This window comes from Lepidochelys kempii, chromosome 17 (assembly GCF_965140265.1).
Source record: "Lepidochelys kempii isolate rLepKem1 chromosome 17, rLepKem1.hap2, whole genome shotgun sequence".
Classification (NCBI taxonomy): domain Eukaryota; kingdom Metazoa; phylum Chordata; order Testudines; family Cheloniidae; genus Lepidochelys; species Lepidochelys kempii.
Window position 1 is genome coordinate 19,102,626 of NC_133272.1, and position 17,923 is coordinate 19,120,548.

The 17,923-nt window shown below is 51.3% G+C and overlaps 1 protein-coding gene across 4 annotated transcripts in view; it reads left to right on the plus strand.

Annotated features, from left to right (window-relative positions):
* The window catches only part of SH2B2 (SH2B adaptor protein 2), a 66,385-nt gene extending 52,855 nt beyond the window's left edge, over positions 1–13,530 (plus strand). For all 4 annotated transcript variants that reach the window (XM_073315653.1, XM_073315655.1, XM_073315654.1 and 1 more), the window contains exons 5-9: positions 516–610; positions 2,393–2,578; positions 3,275–3,468; positions 7,003–7,174; positions 9,980–13,530. In XM_073315653.1, the coding sequence (XP_073171754.1) occupies positions 516–610; positions 2,393–2,578; positions 3,275–3,468; positions 7,003–7,174; positions 9,980–10,293 (961 nt within the window). In that variant the 3' untranslated portion in view covers positions 10,294–13,530. The remainder of the gene's footprint in view (positions 1–515; positions 611–2,392; positions 2,579–3,274; positions 3,469–7,002; positions 7,175–9,979) is intronic.
* The last annotated feature ends 4,393 nt before the right edge of the window (positions 13,531–17,923 follow it).

The window sequence follows — 17,923 nt, forward strand, 5'->3', positions numbered from 1 at the left end:
CTTGTCTCAAGGTCCATCAGGCCTGTCTTGCTCCCACTCCACCCCCCGATGCTAAACATTGGCTCCTCCATCTCTAGATGGGTGTCCTCCACCTCTGGAGTTGGCCTGCCTTCATCTCTCCTGCCTGCTCTGCTTCCCCTACCTTCCCCCATCCGTTCGGTCCCAGATGCTTTCTTTGAACTCTGTTTCTGACCCAAATGGCCTCCAAGTCGCTGCCATGATTGGCCAGCATGGGAGCTTGGCCTGCATCCCAGGGACTGGCAAGCAGGGTACTGCAGCCATCTGGCAGAGCTGGGGCCCGTTGTTTCATGGTACAGACACTAGAAATGTGATCCAGAGCACCCAACTGAGTGCATGGAGCTTGAATTTACCCAGAATTATAAGATTAGTCAAATGAACCATGGTTCCTACCTGAGAGTGGAAATTCTTCCCCGCTCACCCCACCCCCGGTGAGGCATGTGCCTGCAGAGAGTGACAGCCTGCACATGACCATCTGCTCTGTTTTTTCCTTGCAGGGACAGCGGAGATGATATTGAACTTTCCTCCTGTGTGCAGGGAGCCTGCCTGCCAGGCAGGGTACCCTCCTGCAGCTGTGAATTTCTGGCCGATGGTAAGGGCACCCGGAGAAAATCACCAGAAACGTTGAGTTCAGATGTTTGGCATCTTGTGGTGTTGGGTTGGGTTTCAAGGCAAGAATGCAGCTGACAACAAAAGAAAAGATCATAAAATGTGGGAGCAACTCTGCTCTCCTTTGGGATCTGTTCTTGTTCATGATGCAGCCACCCTGATCTGACAGGCGAGGGATGCAGGCCAAGTATCTGGCCGTTCTGACTCGCTTTCATGTGCCCTGTAGCCAGCAGCTGATCATAGAATATCAGGGTTGGAAGGGACCTCAGGAGGTCATCTAGTCCAATCTCCTGCTCAAAGCAGGACAATCCCAAACTAAATCAAGCTGATCCTAGCCTGACCCCAGCAGCCTTCCCTTGCTGCCTATCCCTAAAGAAATGGGGGACTGAGACCAGCACATGGAGACTCTGGCTTCTGTTTCAAATCTGCCCCATTTCTGTTGACCAAAACGTCATTGCTGAGTGTGAGATGAGTTTTGGGTCTCTGTCCAGCTCCTACTGAGGCATCCTGGCACCACTGTCACTAGTCACAGCAGAGCAGCTGCACAGTGAATGGCCTGTCTGAGACTGAACTACCCTCTCTTACTTCTCGCGGTTGTTCTTCTGGGGCAGGGGAGTAGCATGTTGTCAGGGTGATGTGGGGAAGGATTAAAGTGGCTCTGCTTGTCTGGACCCATTCTCTGGGTAAATGGAAGACTGCAGTCTCTAGGGTGACCAACTAACTAACCCTACAAACTAACCCAGCCAACTGTCTCCCTTTCTCTCTCTAGTAGGAGCAGATCGTATAGAGGACAATACACCACGTCCGTTATTACTGAATGTGGTGTTGACAACATGGGGATTTTCTATAATATTTTTATGAATCCTCTGTTTGCCTCAGTTTCCCTTATATTTTGCATGGCTACCCAGTGAGGGTGGGGAAAGGCCCAAGCTGTCTCTGAGGGCAGGCTAAGTGACCTAGAGTGTGTGCGTGTGTTTTGCCTAGCTGCCTGAGCCTGAATGTGTCCCTGAAAAGAACTGGCGAAGGCTGACCCTATAGCAAGAGACAAATCAAGCCTGTATCAATGGAAAACCCAGTCAACCAGACATTGACCCAGTATGCAGCGACCCAGAGGGAGATGCAGTTCCCGCACCTGTCAGCAGGGACCCTGAGCAAAGACCCCAGCCTGAGAACAAAGGGCTGGAAGGTGTGAGGTGGGGGGATAAAGTGTTGGCTTCTGGAGTAAGCAGGGAGCTCTCTCACCTGGGAACGGGCTAAGGAAGGCAGATTGCGAGAGACAGAGCCGGAAAATGGAGTTTTACAGCTTGGCTGGGGCTCTGGGCTAGCCAGACCAGGCTATGCTTTAACCCTCATTCCTCTGCGCTAACCTAAGGACTTCCTCCGCTGTGCTCCAGGTGACTAATAAACCCACCTGTGTTGACAACACTGCCTGAGTGTCCCCGTAAATACGTGGTGAGGTGCATGAATCCCTGGTGGGTGGACAGGTCTCTACCAGGTGTCGATCTCAGTTGGACTCGCTGAGCAGATCTCGCGGCGTGAAGCAAGAGTGTTGGAGCCCCCGAGGTTCAGTCTTGGGAGGCTGCATGGCCTGCCCTGAAGGAGGAGTGAGACCCTTTGTGGGTCTGGCCCATTGAAGGGTTCCCCGAAGAGACTGCTCCAAAGTTGAGGGTGTAGCACCGATCTTGTTGGTCTGTGACAGGTGCTTGTGGGTTGATTCTCAGAGAAACTCTGAGCTTTAAGCCGTTAAAGCTTGCCTTCCTTTCAGGTGTGCACAGGACTCCAGACAGATGTTCTGTGCTTGCCACCCACACCACCACCCCGACCGCTGCCACTGTCATCTCACCCCCGCATGGCAGGGCCAGGGACTCCTTGGGGGAACACCTGGCCCATGTACCACTGGAAAACTTCCTGCAGACCGTGGAGTCACCAGCCACTAGCAGTCATTTAGCAGGTACCTGCAAGGCTCCGGGGGGGTGGGGGGTGGGTGGGAAGGGAGGTAGCCACGTTGGCCACCTTCCAACTGATTTGCTGTATGTGACACAACTGACAGAAGAAAAGGGGAAAATCCCATTGCAATGCACCGTGGGTCTCTTGAGCAAATCCTGAGCAGAACTGCTGCATTCTGATTAGAGAGAAGGGTGTGAGGGGGAAGGGTGGAGGTGGGGAATTAAAGGGGTGTTCATGGGGACAGGTGTGTACATGAGGTGCCCATACATAGGGTGGGTGTGCCCAGTGGCAAAAAGGGAGGAGGTGTGCACCCAGGAATAAAGCTGATGGGGAGGTTGTATAGGCAGGCAGGGAGGGACGAGTGCACTCCTTTCTAACCTTGCCCCGCTGCTCCCAGCCAGAAGAGCCCATTGGTTTAATATAGAAACCCTTTTTCTGCCCTGCCTGGCCACTCTTTCAGTGGAATTGAGAGGAGCACCCAGTAGCCAGCCTGCTTAGCTACAGGTGCACATTTACAACACGATCCTCTGTATTTGACTCAGACGTCATCTTCCCAGCATATGATCCTGATCCTTCTGGAATAGCCAGAACGTCCTCTGCCAGAGCCCTGCGGTCTATTCACTGTTGCTGCCGTCCCTTTCGAAAGACAACCATTTCCCTCTCTAAACTGCCTTTCTTTTACCCCTTTCCAACTGTACAGGGGAGGAAAGCGAGACAGAAGTGGAGATCAACCTCTCAGATTTCCCCTGGTTCCACGGGACGCTGTCACGGATCAAAGCTGCCCAGCTGGTGCTCTTCGGTGGGGCCAGGAGTCACGGTCTGTTTGTCATTCGGCAGAGTGAAACTCGACCAGGCGAATACGTGCTGACTTTTAACTTCCAGGGGAAAGCAAAGGCAAGTGCCATTGTGATGCTTGTTATTTAAATGGTTTTAGAACTGCACTAGCCGCACTCACCCACTGTTCTCTGATGCTATCCCTCGTTTGTCTTTCCACCTCTCAGCGTCAGTCCAATATGTAGCGAGCAGGAAGCAGGACGGGGGCCTGTCTCTGGCCTACCTGTCTGATTACAGTGGGGCTCGGAAGCAGGATAGCTCTGCTGACTTCTAAAAAGATGCTCGGAAGTGTCATTATTGACTGGGCTTTTTTGGGATTGCCGAGATCCCCAAACATGAATAATTCTCCAACCCTTGAAAGCGCCTTTCATCCCAGAATGATGTACAAAGATCCATTCCACCTGTGGCTGAAATGTGGCCACCTTTGCAGCTGTTTAAAACACATGGCCATGCTGCATAACAAATTAGGACAGTGGTTCTCCATCTCTTTAGTTCTGTGCTGCATAAGAGGGAATGAAAAGAGCTAACGTTTATGTGTGGCCTTTCATCCAGAGGTCTGGATGGTCAGGTGGTTACCAGAATTGGAAGCACTCCACAAACTACTACTAGTCACTCTCTTCATTGTTAGATCTCAAAGCACTTTACAGAGGAAGTCAGTATCATCATCTCCTTTTTACGGGTGGGGAAACTGAGGCACAGGGCGGGACATGACTTCCCTCATGTCCTCCAGCAGGCCAATGGCAGAGTTGGGAATAGAGCCCAGGTGTCATGAGTCCCAGTCCAGTGCCCGGTCTACTGGGCTACAACACTACAGATCAGTTTTGCCCCCAGATTCTCTAGGCAAAGCTCCCATTGATTTCAGTGGAAGTGACACCCTTGTACTGAAAGCAAGATGAAGATCTATGTCATGAACAGGGATTAGCTCACCATCACTGAAATGCAGCTCTCTCTGGGGTGGAACGCTGACCCCTTTTAACAGGGCACAGAAATACTGAGCTACAGGTTAGTATGGAGGGTACATTGAGTCGATATACGTGTGCTAGCTTTGTTTGACCTAGCATGCTAAAAGTAGCAATGTACCTGCAGGGTGGGCCAATGGCCTGAGTACGGCCCTAAGTCTCAGACGGGGTGGTACTCAGGGTGGCTAGCCCCTCCTGCCACCTGCGCTGCCCCAGCTACACAGCCTGATCAAAGTTAGTGCGCGTATGTCTACCTCTAGCTGCAGTGAAGACGTCCCCAGAGAGTGATGTGAGGGTCTTGGATCCAGTCGAAAGCGAGGAAGGGATTGTCAGGTGGTTACCAGAATTGGAATGTAGCCAGGACACTGGGGCTACCAAACCCCTTGTGAAAGAAGCCTGGGGGGCTCTAAAGGAAGCTGGATGTTAGCCACCTAGAGCAGCCCAGGGAGCCAGTGGGAAGCAAGGCTGCTAGAGGAGAGTGAATGAGCTGCTCGGTGCAGGGAGAGGACTGAGAGCAGCCCTGGAGGATTAGCATGTCGGAGGAAGTGAAAGCTTCCTGTAGGCTTAAGATGCTGCCAGAGGGGGCTCTGCCAGACCAGCTCTAATGAATAGAGAATAAAATGCCCAAGGGGACCCCAAACCACCCACTTTGCCAATAGCCCACGCAGTTTAGTCTCCTGGCTCGGCTCCCAAGCGAGCGTTAACCGCCTTCCCACCCCCGGCCCCCCCACCCAAGAGAAATGCAGCCGCTATCTAGGGCTCTCAGTCTGGCTGCTCCGAACATGAAGCTGGGGGAGTGGAAATGCTGAGCCACCGAAATGCATCTCGCAGATTTGACAGCGCTTGCTGCTCTGCTAAGGCAGGAAGGCTTTAAAAGAAACAATGCTGGCAGCTCCTTATCCCAGTGCCAGCCTGCCAGGAACAGCACAATAGGAAGATCAGAGCAAGGCCTGTTTTTTTGTTTTTTTTTTAAATATAAAGCCTGTTTGTTCTTGCTGGCTGTTTTTGTGTGTGTGTCTAACACAGACCCCTTTTTATGCGGTGTATGACTCACGTGCCCCAGGTTAAGCACGGACTATGCGACTCTGTCAGGGGACAACTCTGGAGATCTGCAGACTATTCCCGACTCCGCCACTGACTTACTGAGTGACCATGGGCAGCTTACTCAACCCCTTTCTGTCCAGCTCCTCTGCAAAACTGGGCTGATACTTGGCTCCCTTTCTAAGGTGCTTTGAGATCACTGGATTAAAAGCCTCCCTTTTATTCCTATTCTGTTTCTGTTTCTGCTTGGCATCGATGGCCCTCAATGCTGGGACAGCCTGAGTGGCTCGGTATGGTAGCAATAACTCTTGCAAGTGTCCACGTTCTAGCGAAGAGGCATCAGTTCTCCCCTTGGTGACGCCGCTAGGTAATTTCCCATGGAGAGATCTATTAGCCCTTTGGGGCTGGCTGCACAGGTTCCTGGCCTGGTGCGTGAAAGCGAAAGGCACTCGCCTGAATGGTGCTGTGGATGAAGTCTGAGGGGGTTCAGTGAAGTAGAAACCTGTGAGGTTTCAGTGGCAGAGCTGAATGCAAATCCTCTCTCTTATTAGACATGGCAGGGGGGTGCTTGTTCCAGCAGCCACCCTGTTAAGCCCTGGGTTGGGGTGACGGGGAAAGAGACACATTCCTGACATGGGTTAGGGCTCAGGGGGCTCTGAGCGCTCTCAACTCTGCAGGGCTGAAGGGGATGTCCCCCTGGCAAGTGTTAGCCTTGGCAAGTCATGGCAGGCCTGATCCTGAGTGATGCTGAGCACTCTCTTCCAACTGGTTTCAGGGAACATTGTGCGTGCCCAGCACCTCTCAGGCTCAGGACCCAAGAAAGGAAGCTCTTGTTGCATACACATTTTTGTTTTATTTTTAGAACATAATTGTTTACTAATAAACACCCCCCCCCCCCGAGTTTGGTAGGAGCTGCGCAGAGGAACCTCATGCTTCACAGGAGGGACTTACAACTCAGAAAGGGCATTTAAATGTGCAGTGTTTATAAGGAATACTACCCCATAGGGGTGAAACTAGAACATTTTAACAGGCCACTCCACTGCAGAAAGTGGGAACTAGCCTTTGATTTCCCAGCAAATGTCTTGCATTACAAGTCAGTTGCACTTTAACTTGCATGCAGCCGGGTGAGTGTCAGTGAAAGGTCCCAGAGCAGAAGCTCTCTGCTGGGTGTTCTCTTTGTGCAGCCTCTATTCCAGTGTTTTTTTGGTAAAGGTGCTTTCCTTTTTATTTCCCCCTCTTCTCAAAGAACACTTCTGTTTCATGCTGCTGGTAACCCAAAAGGCCAGCTTCCCTGACCAGACGCTTTCTGAATGGGTCATAGCAACTGTTGCTTGGCAGCCAATCAGTTTCAATCAGCTCTGAAACGTGAGATCTTCCTGTTTTGAGCCAAATTGCTAGCGAAGCGGAAAAAACAATTTTGTTTGTAGATAACCAGTAGCCTTTGGATTGGGGGAGCTGTAAACGCTCTACCCAGCACATGAAGGAACCAAGCCATGTGCACGATCTGTGGCACAAATAACACTTGGGTCAGTATCCACGGCCGCTGTGGACTTGCCCTTCGGCCCATCTGCTTCACTGCGCCCCTCTCTTGCAGCACCTCCGGCTATCCCTGAACGAGAACGGCCAGTGCCATGTTCAGCACCTCTGGTTCCAGACCATCTTCGATATGTTGCGGCACTTCCACACCCACCCCATCCCCCTGGAGTCCGGCGGCTCAGCTGACATCACTCTCCGCAGCTACGTTGTGGCGCAGGGCCCCTTCTCTGGTAGGTCACCCGGCTAGCACAGCATCCCTCGTGATCCTGCACAGGAGATGAGTGAGGAGAGCTGGAGATGGGTCAGAGCTCATATCCGGATGCGATCCTAGGACTTGGGGTCAGGGCCGTCTCCAAGAGAAACGTGCTTGCACCAAGTTCCCTGCAAACATCCAAAAGAAAAAGACTCTCTCGTGTTTTCTCCTCCAGTACCATTTCCCAAAAGCTGTCCTGCTTATTCTAAGGTGTTGCCCCTATGCTGACCCTTGGGGAGTGGGGCTAGGAGCACTTCACTTAGCCCTTGAGTTCTTCTGACCAGCAGCCAGCTCAGGAATGGTGGTGTCCAAGATTCCCTGGCTAGAAGGACCAAGCTGGCTTTACAGGCTGGCGCCCTTTGATATGGGCTGGGGTGGATTTCCAGAGAGAACTTCCACAACATAATGTCTGGTATCTCTCATCCAGGGATCTCAAAGCATGGTATGAAAGTGGGTCTGTGTCTATTATCCCATTTTACAGAGAGACAAAGTGAGGGTCAGCGAGATTATGACTTGCTCAGGGTCACACAGCAAGGGATTAGAATAGAAACGCAGCATCCTGGATGTGGATGTGCCCCTTCTAGTGATGGCCCGGACATATATAGAGGTTGAGCCTGCTACAGCCCTGGCTAGCAGATCCAGCTCCTTTTAGCTCAGGCAGAAGTGGTGCGGGCTTTCGCATCCAGAGGTCCAAGGTTCAGTCCCGTCTGACAACCATGTACCTGGCCTTACAGATGTCCAGTGTTCTGCTCTAACCACTAGAGGTGCTGCCTTCATATATAAAAAAATCTAAAGGAGCTCTGTGTGTGTATCCATCTCCATCTCCATGAGCTGTAGGAAGAGCATGCTGGGGGCCAGTGTGTGTATTTTCTGCTCCGGTGATAAGGGATGTGCTGAGTGGCCTGTTGCACATACTTGATGAGGCAGGGAGAGTGAAATCACTCGAGATGCAATTAGGCGGGACCTTGTGGGAAGGATTTGATTACCTGTGTCCATGCGTCTGATCAGATCTTGAGGGGCTGAACAGGGCGAGGGCCCTGAGCACCTCTTGTCCGGAGGGGATGTTCTCGTTTGGGGCTGAGCTGCCTCCAAACTGGCATAGGATGGATGCATTTAAAACCCACTCCTCAAATGAGCAATGGGGGCCATAACATGATACAGAGGTCAGTGCTCCCCTACATAGCCTTAATATGGGGCTCAGTGTTGTCTCCCAGTTCTTCCCCAGGGAGACAGGCTTCCTTCTGTCTGCATAGGAAGTGGCAGGGAGTCCAGTCCCCCAAGGACTTTGGTTTTCCCCCAAGACCTGCCTGGTTTTCTGGGGAGCCACCAGATCTGTGCAGCGTCCCCGTGCCTCTGGGCTGTTACCCACACCCCTCAATCCCTCTGATGGGGACGTGCTGCCAGGAGTCCCTGCACCAGCTGCTGGCCTCCCCACACCCCGCTACTGCAGTGAAGGGGGATCTGCTCAAGATGATCCAAATGTGATGGGCCTGATCTTGTTCCAGGTCCCCATCTGGGGCCGATTGGGGAGAGGGGGGTGATAGGCCGCACGTCCCATCCAGACCCACAGAGCGCTTGTGCAGTTGGAGGTAGAAGGGGCAAAGTCACAGCGCTGGTGCTTTCTGCCCTCCCTCCCCCTCGCCTCTTGGCCCCATCGATTTTTGTGCTCCCCTTTCCCCTTGGAGGCATTTCAGCTGCACGAGCGTCTCAATCCTCTGCTGTGTTAGCAATGCACAGGGCTTCCGAGGTGAGGCCTACGCAGCCCGGTGCTGTCCCAGCTGTATCTGGGGCAGGCTGGGGCATCGCCATGAGAGCGGAGGGACTGTGCCACTGTGCTTGGGGAGAAGGAGCCACCCCTGGCTGGGCAGGAGACACCCCTTTGCCCTCCAAGGCCTGCAAGGAAGGGCGCATACCTGCGCTCACCCCCTGCAGGCAATGTGGGTTGCGTGGCTTCACGCAGCAGACTGAGAGGGCGGCTGTCTCCATATTGGCCAAGACCCAAATTAACTGAGAGCAGATTCGTTCGGGTCAGTGGGAGAGGCTGGGAGGGACAGGATGTAGCTCCTGGCATCCGAGCACTGGAGTCTGAACCACTGGGGGATCTGCAGCGAGGAGCCACGGTTAAAGTGCTGGAGTGGGATTCGGGAGACCTGATGTCTTTCTCAGCTCGCCCGCTGACTTCATGTAGTGACTTGCCCGCCGTGTCTCTGGTGATCCCGCCTGCTTCCTTGCCTGGCCTGGGCGCTGTGAGGCCGAGCCGGAGTCTGCAAAGCGCTGTGAGATGGACAAAGACAATGAGCTAGCACCTTAGTCGATAGAGCAGCCCATCCCAGTACCACTCTGCCCTTCCTCGCATGCATGGCCACTCCCAGGCCCTGGCTCCATATTTCAACTGGTTGAGGTTAGGAGAGATCACGCCACCTAGAGTCTAGGAGTTGGAAGATCTGCAGCAGATCTGAAGTCCTGACGGTCACTGACTTGCTGGGTGACCTTGGACAAGACCCCCTCCACCTACCCCATGGGTGCCTCAGTTTCCCCACCTGTCACTTGGGTCTAATGACACTCACCTGTGTAAAGCACATGAGACTCTCTGATGACAGGTTTCATGTGAGTGCAAAGCTGATTGGCAGGGCTGTGCGGGGCAAGCATCCCTGTGCTGTATGTGCCCTGGGGACGGAGAACTCCTCTCTCCGTGGCTGCCAGTCCAGCACCGAACAGCTTGTAAAACATTCGCCCTCGTGCCTTCTCCGGGCACGTGACTCTTTTGTGTTTCACCTTGCAGATGCCAGCCCTGCCCCAGCTGTTGCCTCCCAACAGCCCAGCTGCAGGAGCGACCTCCCATCCCAACCCTACTTCTCCAGCTTTGTGCCAGGCCCTTTCCAGCCCGCATCGCCTGGGGAGGGGGCTGTCGCCTCTTCCTCCTCAACCGGCCACCCTCTGTACCACCGAATGGAGGGGACCCTCAGTGCCCGGAGCCGCAGCAACAGTACTGAGCGCCTGCTGGAGTCACCCAGCATTAGCGTGGAGGACTACCACGAGAGCGACGGCTCGCGCAGCAGGACCAGGGCGGTTGAGAACCAATATTCTTTCTACTGAGGAGTCACAGGGTGGAGGCCAGCCCTCTGTGTGGGGTGTCCTTGCCTACCAATGCAGCCGTGGCTCATGGAGATGCTTGTGCCATTGCTGATGAGCCCTGGCTCTGATCTCTGACCGCCCCCATGGATGTTTACGTATCGCCATGGCCCAAAGCCATGGGCTGTCCCCACTCTCTTGTCAACTCTCTGGCGTGCCCCTCACCTCAGCATCCGATTCACTGGTGCCAATCAAAAGTCGCCAACTCCATCCATCACCAGCAATGGACCTGGGCTGTCCTTTGTCCCCCTTGCACCTCGGAGAATGGTTTGAACGATGAGCAACTCCACCAGCCTGGCAACCGTGTTGGGGATGTCCCAACCAAACACATTCACCGCTCCCTAGATCTGGCTCATGCTCTGAGCTCAGAAGGCCAAAGACACCAGTGCCATTAAGGGATCTGTTCTGGGGTCAGCAGTACCCGGTCTCTGCCATTATCAGCTTGTGGTCGGTTCCCTTAACTCCTACAAATACTCTCCTGCTGGTCTCTCCATTGTCTGCAGTCGGATTGGGACTTTCCACTTCCCGCTTGGGTCTGGTAACATGCAGTGGTTCTCCAGGAACAGGAATCCATGGCTTTGATTTATATTGCTTTTCCCTTAGCTGTGCAACAGTGAAAGCATCTCCTGGCATTTCCTAGATGGAAAGGACGAGACGTTGCCAGTGTTGGAACGTAGTCAAGGACACCTCAAATGGTTACTTCCCTTCAGGGATAATTACCTTGAGTTCTGCAAACAAGACACTGCAAGCTTGTAACGTTTTGAGGTGACCTTGTACATGACAAATCTCACCAAGGTAGTTTTGTTGCTAGCAAAGAGAACGTGCCCACACACACACCAGTCAGGGATGGAAAAGACCTATCAGACTATCTGGTCCCTCTCCATTGCTATTACAAGATTGCTCGCTGCAGGAAATTTAGGGGGGAGGGGTTGTCCACTTGAGTGCCAAACTAGGGGGCTTCCGCCATTCCCCAGGGGAGATTATTCCACAGCCTACTGCATCTGACTGTCAGAAAGTTTTTCCTGATAGCCAGCCCATATTTTCCCTTTCTTCATTTTATCCTGTTACTCCTAGTTGTAGCCAGGGGCCCCATCCTAAATCATTCCTTTTCCTTCTTGGTTTTTAAAATCCTACAGCTGCTTGAGGGGTAGAATAAAATCCTCCTGCCTATGTCATCTCTTAGCCAGCTTGTATCTGTGGAGTTCTGTTAGTATTTTCTTCTAAATCCATCTCCCCAGGCCCTGATCATTTGTGTTTATGTTCTCTGAACTTCCCCCAATTTGTCAATGGCTTCTCGGTAACGTGCACATGTGTGTCTGATGCATATTCTCTCTCTTTCACGTGCATGCTCTCTCTCTCTCTCTCTCTCTGACACACACATACACCAACATGAAAGTTCCTGGTTGAATCCCAATCATGGCTAACCCTTGTACATTCTATTGCCAGTGCTAAGAGGAACAAGATTGCAAATGCACCTTTTGGCTAACATGGCAAATTCAATCAGTTCCATCCCCTAGAGACCGAGCTTTTAAAGTATGACATTGGCCCAAATTTTCAAGTGGTCACTTTTATTTTTTTGGGTGCTGCAGTGGTTGGGCCCCAGCTGGAGATGCCCAGGGAACCTTATTTTCAGGAGGGCCAGGCCCTCTCTACTCTGTTAGAAGTCAGTGAAAATTTCCGCTGCTTGGTTGGGCTCCCCAAAATTAAGGCACTGAAAATCAGGGGCTACTTTTGAAACTATGGCCTATTAAACCTAACTGCTGAAGAAGAGTGAGCTGAAGAAAAGAGAGTGCTGTTTCCTACTGTGTTCATAGACAAAATAACTGAAGTGTTTGGCTGGTATGCTTTTGGTTTTAATTTAAAACAAAAAATTTGTACTCATGGCTGGATGAAACTCCCCCTGGGCAGAGGGCCAGGTCTACACACCAATTTAGTACTGATATAATTATGTCAGTGGGTGGGCTGGGGCCTGGGGTGTGCATTTTTATTTGAACTGAAATTGTTACACCCATACACCTCTAGTGTGCATGTGTGGCAAAATGGATTGAGCACTGGACTGGGACTTAGCAGACCTGGGTTCTGTTCCCAGCTCTACTATTGGCCTGCTGGGTGACCTTCGGCAAGTCACTTCCCTTCTCTGTGCCTCAGTTTCCTCATCTGTAAAATTGGCATAATGAGACCGACCTCTCCTTTGTAAAGTGCTTTGAGATCTACTGATGAAAAGCCCCATATAAGAGCTAGTTATTATTAAAGGTGCCTTATAACACTATATATTACTGCCCTTCCCATATGGGAAGAAGTTATATGGTGTAAGCATCTGTCTGCCAGTCTAACAGAGTCCACCCTAGGGAGGACACTGCAGGTGTTGTTAAAACAGCACAACTTGTGTGTGTAGACAAGGCTTGAGTCCCACTTAAGGGTTCCTTTGGCATTTCTGTGGTGGCTTCTTTCCTGAGCCAGCAAAACATGTCCTCATCTTCCCCCCCTTCCCGTGGTCATTTCTCCCAGCTTTCCCCTCTCCTCCCTTCACCGCTACTTGCAAAGGCAAATAATGGGTCTTCTGGGCCAGCCTGCTGCACCACCGGCTTAAGAGTTGTGCTCCTAAAGCAGCATTAGGGGAGGGGAGGGGAGCCTTTGGCTGCCCGTCCCCCGATGCTTACAGCCACTTCTGCTTTCAAATGATCTGGAAGGGACAGCGGGAGGGGTTCGATTTAGTTTGGGTTTTTCATTTGCCTGCTGCAGCAGCCCAGCCTAGACGGGGGGGGTCACATACAGAGGAGCCCGTGCAATATACAAACAGGGGGCACCCTGTGCTGCAAAGAAAGGCAGGGTTTTCTTCGGTAGCGAGTTTGAAATGGACCTGCTCTGTTTGCACACCCAAGGAACTGACGGGGAGCATCCAGATATTGAACGGTTGCTGCCATTCTCCTTCTCCAGAAAGACTCGGCGAGCTGATCAGACAGAGGCAACGCATTGCCTCGGAGCCCTTCCCCAGCTGGCTGCTCGTTCCCATTCTGCCTTGGGGGTGGGGTAGGCAGGAAAGGGGGTAGCAAATGATCTACAAGCAAATATGTTGATTTGTAAATAGGGGGAAGTAGGGAGAAGTGTAATGTTCTGTAGAATAACCACATTTATTTAAGCAACTTGTAAAACAAATGGGAAAATTGAGTTCCAGTTTTGAAATAAAACCACTTGAACCAAGACACTGCATTGAAAGTGATTATAGGGGCTTCCCTGGATTTGCTATAAGAGTGCTGGCTGCCATATTAGCTTCTCCGAGTGTGTACATAGGTGCTGTAACTAGGGGTGCGGCAGCATTCCTGGCTCGAAATGGTTTCCATCATATACACGACTTACAGTTTGGTAAGAAGTCCCAACTGAGATATGGGCTGCATTATGCTTGGGGCTGTACAGACATAGAGCAAGAGATGGTCCTTGTCCCAAAGAGCTTCCAGCCTACACAGGGTGGGAAGGAAGTACCTTTTGGCTGTTTAACAGCTTGGGAAGCTGATGCACAGAGCGATCATGACGTGCCCAAGGTCACAAAGGGAATAAACAGAATTGGGAATAGAACCCAGGTCTTGTGGCTCCCCAGCTGGGGCCTTAACCACAAGACTCTTCTTCCTCTTTCACATGCAGCACTGACAGTGGCCTCAAATGGCAGTGGCTGGAGCACTGTTGGGCACCAAAGCACTTCAAAGTGGTCCATGGAGCTGTGCCAACGGTGAAGCTTCTGTGCCATGGATCTGAGCTGCTTCCTGCTCGTGGTAGCCTGTTTTTGGAGGTGTTTTGTGAGCTGTTAACCTCAGCCAGCCCTCTGCTCCATTGCTGTCTTTGTCACATGGGTCACCGGTAAATTCAGCGTGGTCAAACCGGCAGAGGATTCCATCATCATTCACACTCCGTTAGCATCCCTGACCACATCTCCCTTGCCAGAGGCCTACGTTGACACGTGCTCTCCTTGCAACCAGTTCAGCACACAGCTTTGGCTGTGTAACGGGTTCCCCCTTGGTAGGTCCTCCCGCTCTTTCGGCCATAGGATCTCTGAACGCTCTGCCCTAGGTGCTACTGGCAGCTATCTCTTCTGGCGCCGACGTTCTCCCCGCTGCTGAGGCACTGTCTGGATTTTCCCAGAATGCCCTGGCACAGGCACAGTTAGGCAGCGCGATGAGGGCAGCGGCCCAAGCCCGGCTGACACCTGGGTACATCTCAGAAGAAAGCTGCTCAGCCCTGTTTCTTGTGAACAGGTCAGGTGATTGAGTTGATTAAAAACCCCACATTTTCAGTACAGACAGGACCGTGGCCAGTTCTGGGTAGCTCCTCAGTCAAGGCCCAGACAGCTGGTAAAGCAATAACACTCTCAGGAAAAGCAGGATGGAATCCTTGGCGCTAGGAAGCTCATACTGCTGGATCCCTAAGGCAAGCACCAGGGACCATTACATTGCGTGCTCTTGCGTATTAGTAAGTTATTCATGCCCTGGTGTGTTGGTGAAGTGGAACCTCCTGCAGCAGGAATGAATGAATGGTCGGTTGTGCTGGAAAATAATGTTCTGTCCTCTTACAGGATTCCTGGGAAGCTGAGAGAAGGACACCTCTGTCCATTTTGTAAGGAACAGAGAGATCTGGGAGTAGAAAAATGTAAGAGACAAGCCAGTGATAGCGTAGCGTACTGGTTTATTTGTATGAGCCCCACTGCCCTCGGCTGGATGGAATCGGAAGTGCTGTAGTGTGTGTGATTATTAGGGCAGAGACTGATTTACAATTAACCTGAGAACCCTCAAAATCAAAGGTTTTCACATTTCATTCACTTAGATATTGCAAAGCTCAAATATCAAAAATGGACCTTTCTGCCCCACCTCCCCATCCAAATGCAGGAGCATGTCAGAGCGATAAGAAACTCAGTTTCTTTCAAGAATGCTCCCATTTTCAAGAAAGTGCCTCCCAAATGCAAACATTTGTTTAGACCAAGAGCAGGGTTGTGGGGTTTTTTTCCCTGTTAAAACATGCAAATGTTTTCCTGTTCTGATGTAAAACCTGTCAGGCTGCAGTCAGCACAATTCTGGAACTGATCAAGGCCCCACCACAAAGCTGTGAGTCATTATGTGGGTTTTTTTTAAATTTCACAAAAGAATATTTGCTATTTTTGCACAACCCGGACAATGGTCTTGCCTCCAACGAGTATCTTAAAAATAACAAGCAAGGACCAACTGCACTGTTGGCTCTAGGGCAATTTCCTAGGGACGTGTGGTTTGTGGGCACACCGTGCTCACTGCTCTTTCCACATACTGCATATATGGGCTCCTTTAGATGACCAGCAAAGTGGCTGTGATTTTTTTTGTGGTCGTACTTTGTTACAGGTGGAAACCACAGTTTGGAGTATCTACACAAACAAGCTAGCCAGGTCCATGTTTGTAGCTATTTCTACACTCCCAGTTGACATTCCACCTTTCTTCATTAGGGGATAGCGCCCCCAGAACCATGAGCTGACAGCCAGGCAGTAGTTCCCAATATTGAAATGTTTATCTTGGACTTACAGCTTTGTAGAGGTTGCAGCTGCAGTGATGAAGGAACAGGGCATCGTAGGGCAATTGGACTGGCCGGTGAGCATCCACCTATCAAGCGATGCAGAGGGACTGGCTGGGTGTCAGTGGATTAGGAATGATACTGTATATAGCACTTTCATCTCCAGGCTGCTTGTGACTGAAAATGGACCACGGGCTATTCCATGGCTTGTAGGAAATGAGCTGGTTTCCGTTCAGTGGACAGGTGTCCACATCATGGGAGCCACCATCCCAACTGGCACTAACTGGCCCATTTTCTGGCAGTCTTAGCTGAAGGCCCAAGGGCTGACCGAGCCATGGAGACAGGACTGCCTCAGCAACATGTTGGGCAGTCAGCTGGGGGCAGGTTAACTTGCTCCTGCCTGGACTGTGGCTGTCAAGACTTCAAGCTCTGGTGTGGTCAGCCATTTAGGAACTCTGCCCGCACTAAATTCACACCGTTCTTTTTAAAATCAGTTTTGTAAGACCAACACAACTCATAAACCAGTGTGATCTCTAGATCAGCCTCAGAGGAGCTAAAAAGGTGCTACTTTTGTTTAAAAAGGTGTAAACATAGAGGGGGCTGAACCAGAAAGCCAGCTCCACATCCTCTGTCTTTTTTGGAGGGGTTCAATAGTAGATCCAGATTTTGTAAACGGTCCTTAAATTTATAGAGCTGACCCAAAGCTCTCCCCCTGCACATCCCTTGCACCTTTAGGCCATCTGAGATCTGGATCCAGATTCTGCAGCTTCTGCCAATCTTGGTGTAAAATACAAAAAGGCATGTTCCCCTCTTCCATTGCACCTGACCTCTAGTAGCTAATTTTGGCATGCACCCAGCCTGAGTGAATGTCATGCCATTTCTGTAGCACACAGCAGACTGACAAGGAATTTGGCTTGCATACGAAGCTTGTGTCCCAGCCGGGCTCTGCACTGACTCCCGGTTCTTGACTTCCAGCTGTTGCAGTGGCTAAATGTTTCTCAGGTTTATAGTCTCCCTGTTGGTAAAAGCCTTGTGCCTTCAAAGGCTGTGAAAGGGGATGTGCATGGTGCAGGCTCAGATGCAGTGAGCTACCTCAGTGCCTTCTTTCCCATACAGATTGCCTATGTTCTTGGAAGCAGCTTCCCTCAAGCCACCGTCATCTATCACTGTTTGTGCACAAAAGCCTGTGATGTGTCGCATGGAGCGCTAGTTAATTACTGAAGTGACACGAACAGATGGTGCAAGCAGCAATACAGGGAGGTGCTAGGAAGTACGGTCTCGCTTCCATTGTCACCGAGGTAGAAATTTGGCACGGGCAGGTATGCTGGTGCAAAATGCACTGAATTGCAGCCCGGAGCCTCTGCAAAGTGGATGTGCACAACCGCAAGCAGCCACAAAACACAGTCAGAATGTGACCTACTTTGCAAACGGAGGCCACTTGTCTCTGGCATGTCTTGCAGGACTCTGGGGACAAAACTCAGGTCAGCATTGCTGCTTGAGGAGAGTAGAAGGTTACTCTGTTTGGGCTACAATAAAAACCAATCAAACAAACTCAGCTTTGAAAGCAAGAGAGTCAGAAGTTTGATCTAGTAGCTAGAACACAGGGCTGGGGCTTAAGAACAACTGAGTTGTAATCCCAGCTCTGCCCCATATCCTGTTGTAGGTTTGGGCAAGTCACGTAGACGTTCTGTGCCTTAGAGCTGAGCAATGGGGGTAATCCTACTTACCCTGTAGAGGGTTAACGAGATAATATCTGGAAGGTGCTTTGGACGTGAAGGGTGCTCTATGACTGAGGATCATCATTATTAAAACTCCAGTGCTTTGCAAAACCTCAGCAAAAAGAAAAAGCGCCCTACAGCACTAATAATAATGCAGCTGTAGACCGTCATGTACTTTACATGATGTGTGTATTTCTTTACTTACTTCCCCTGTGTCTACTGCCATTTCCTGCCCTTGCCAATACAGGCGAGGTTGTATGAGGGTAGCAAGGGTGAGGACTAAGCTGTAGACAGGGTCCCAGCATTTAAACAATTGTGTTGTTTAGACCACGGGGGCTAGACTGGCTCTGAGC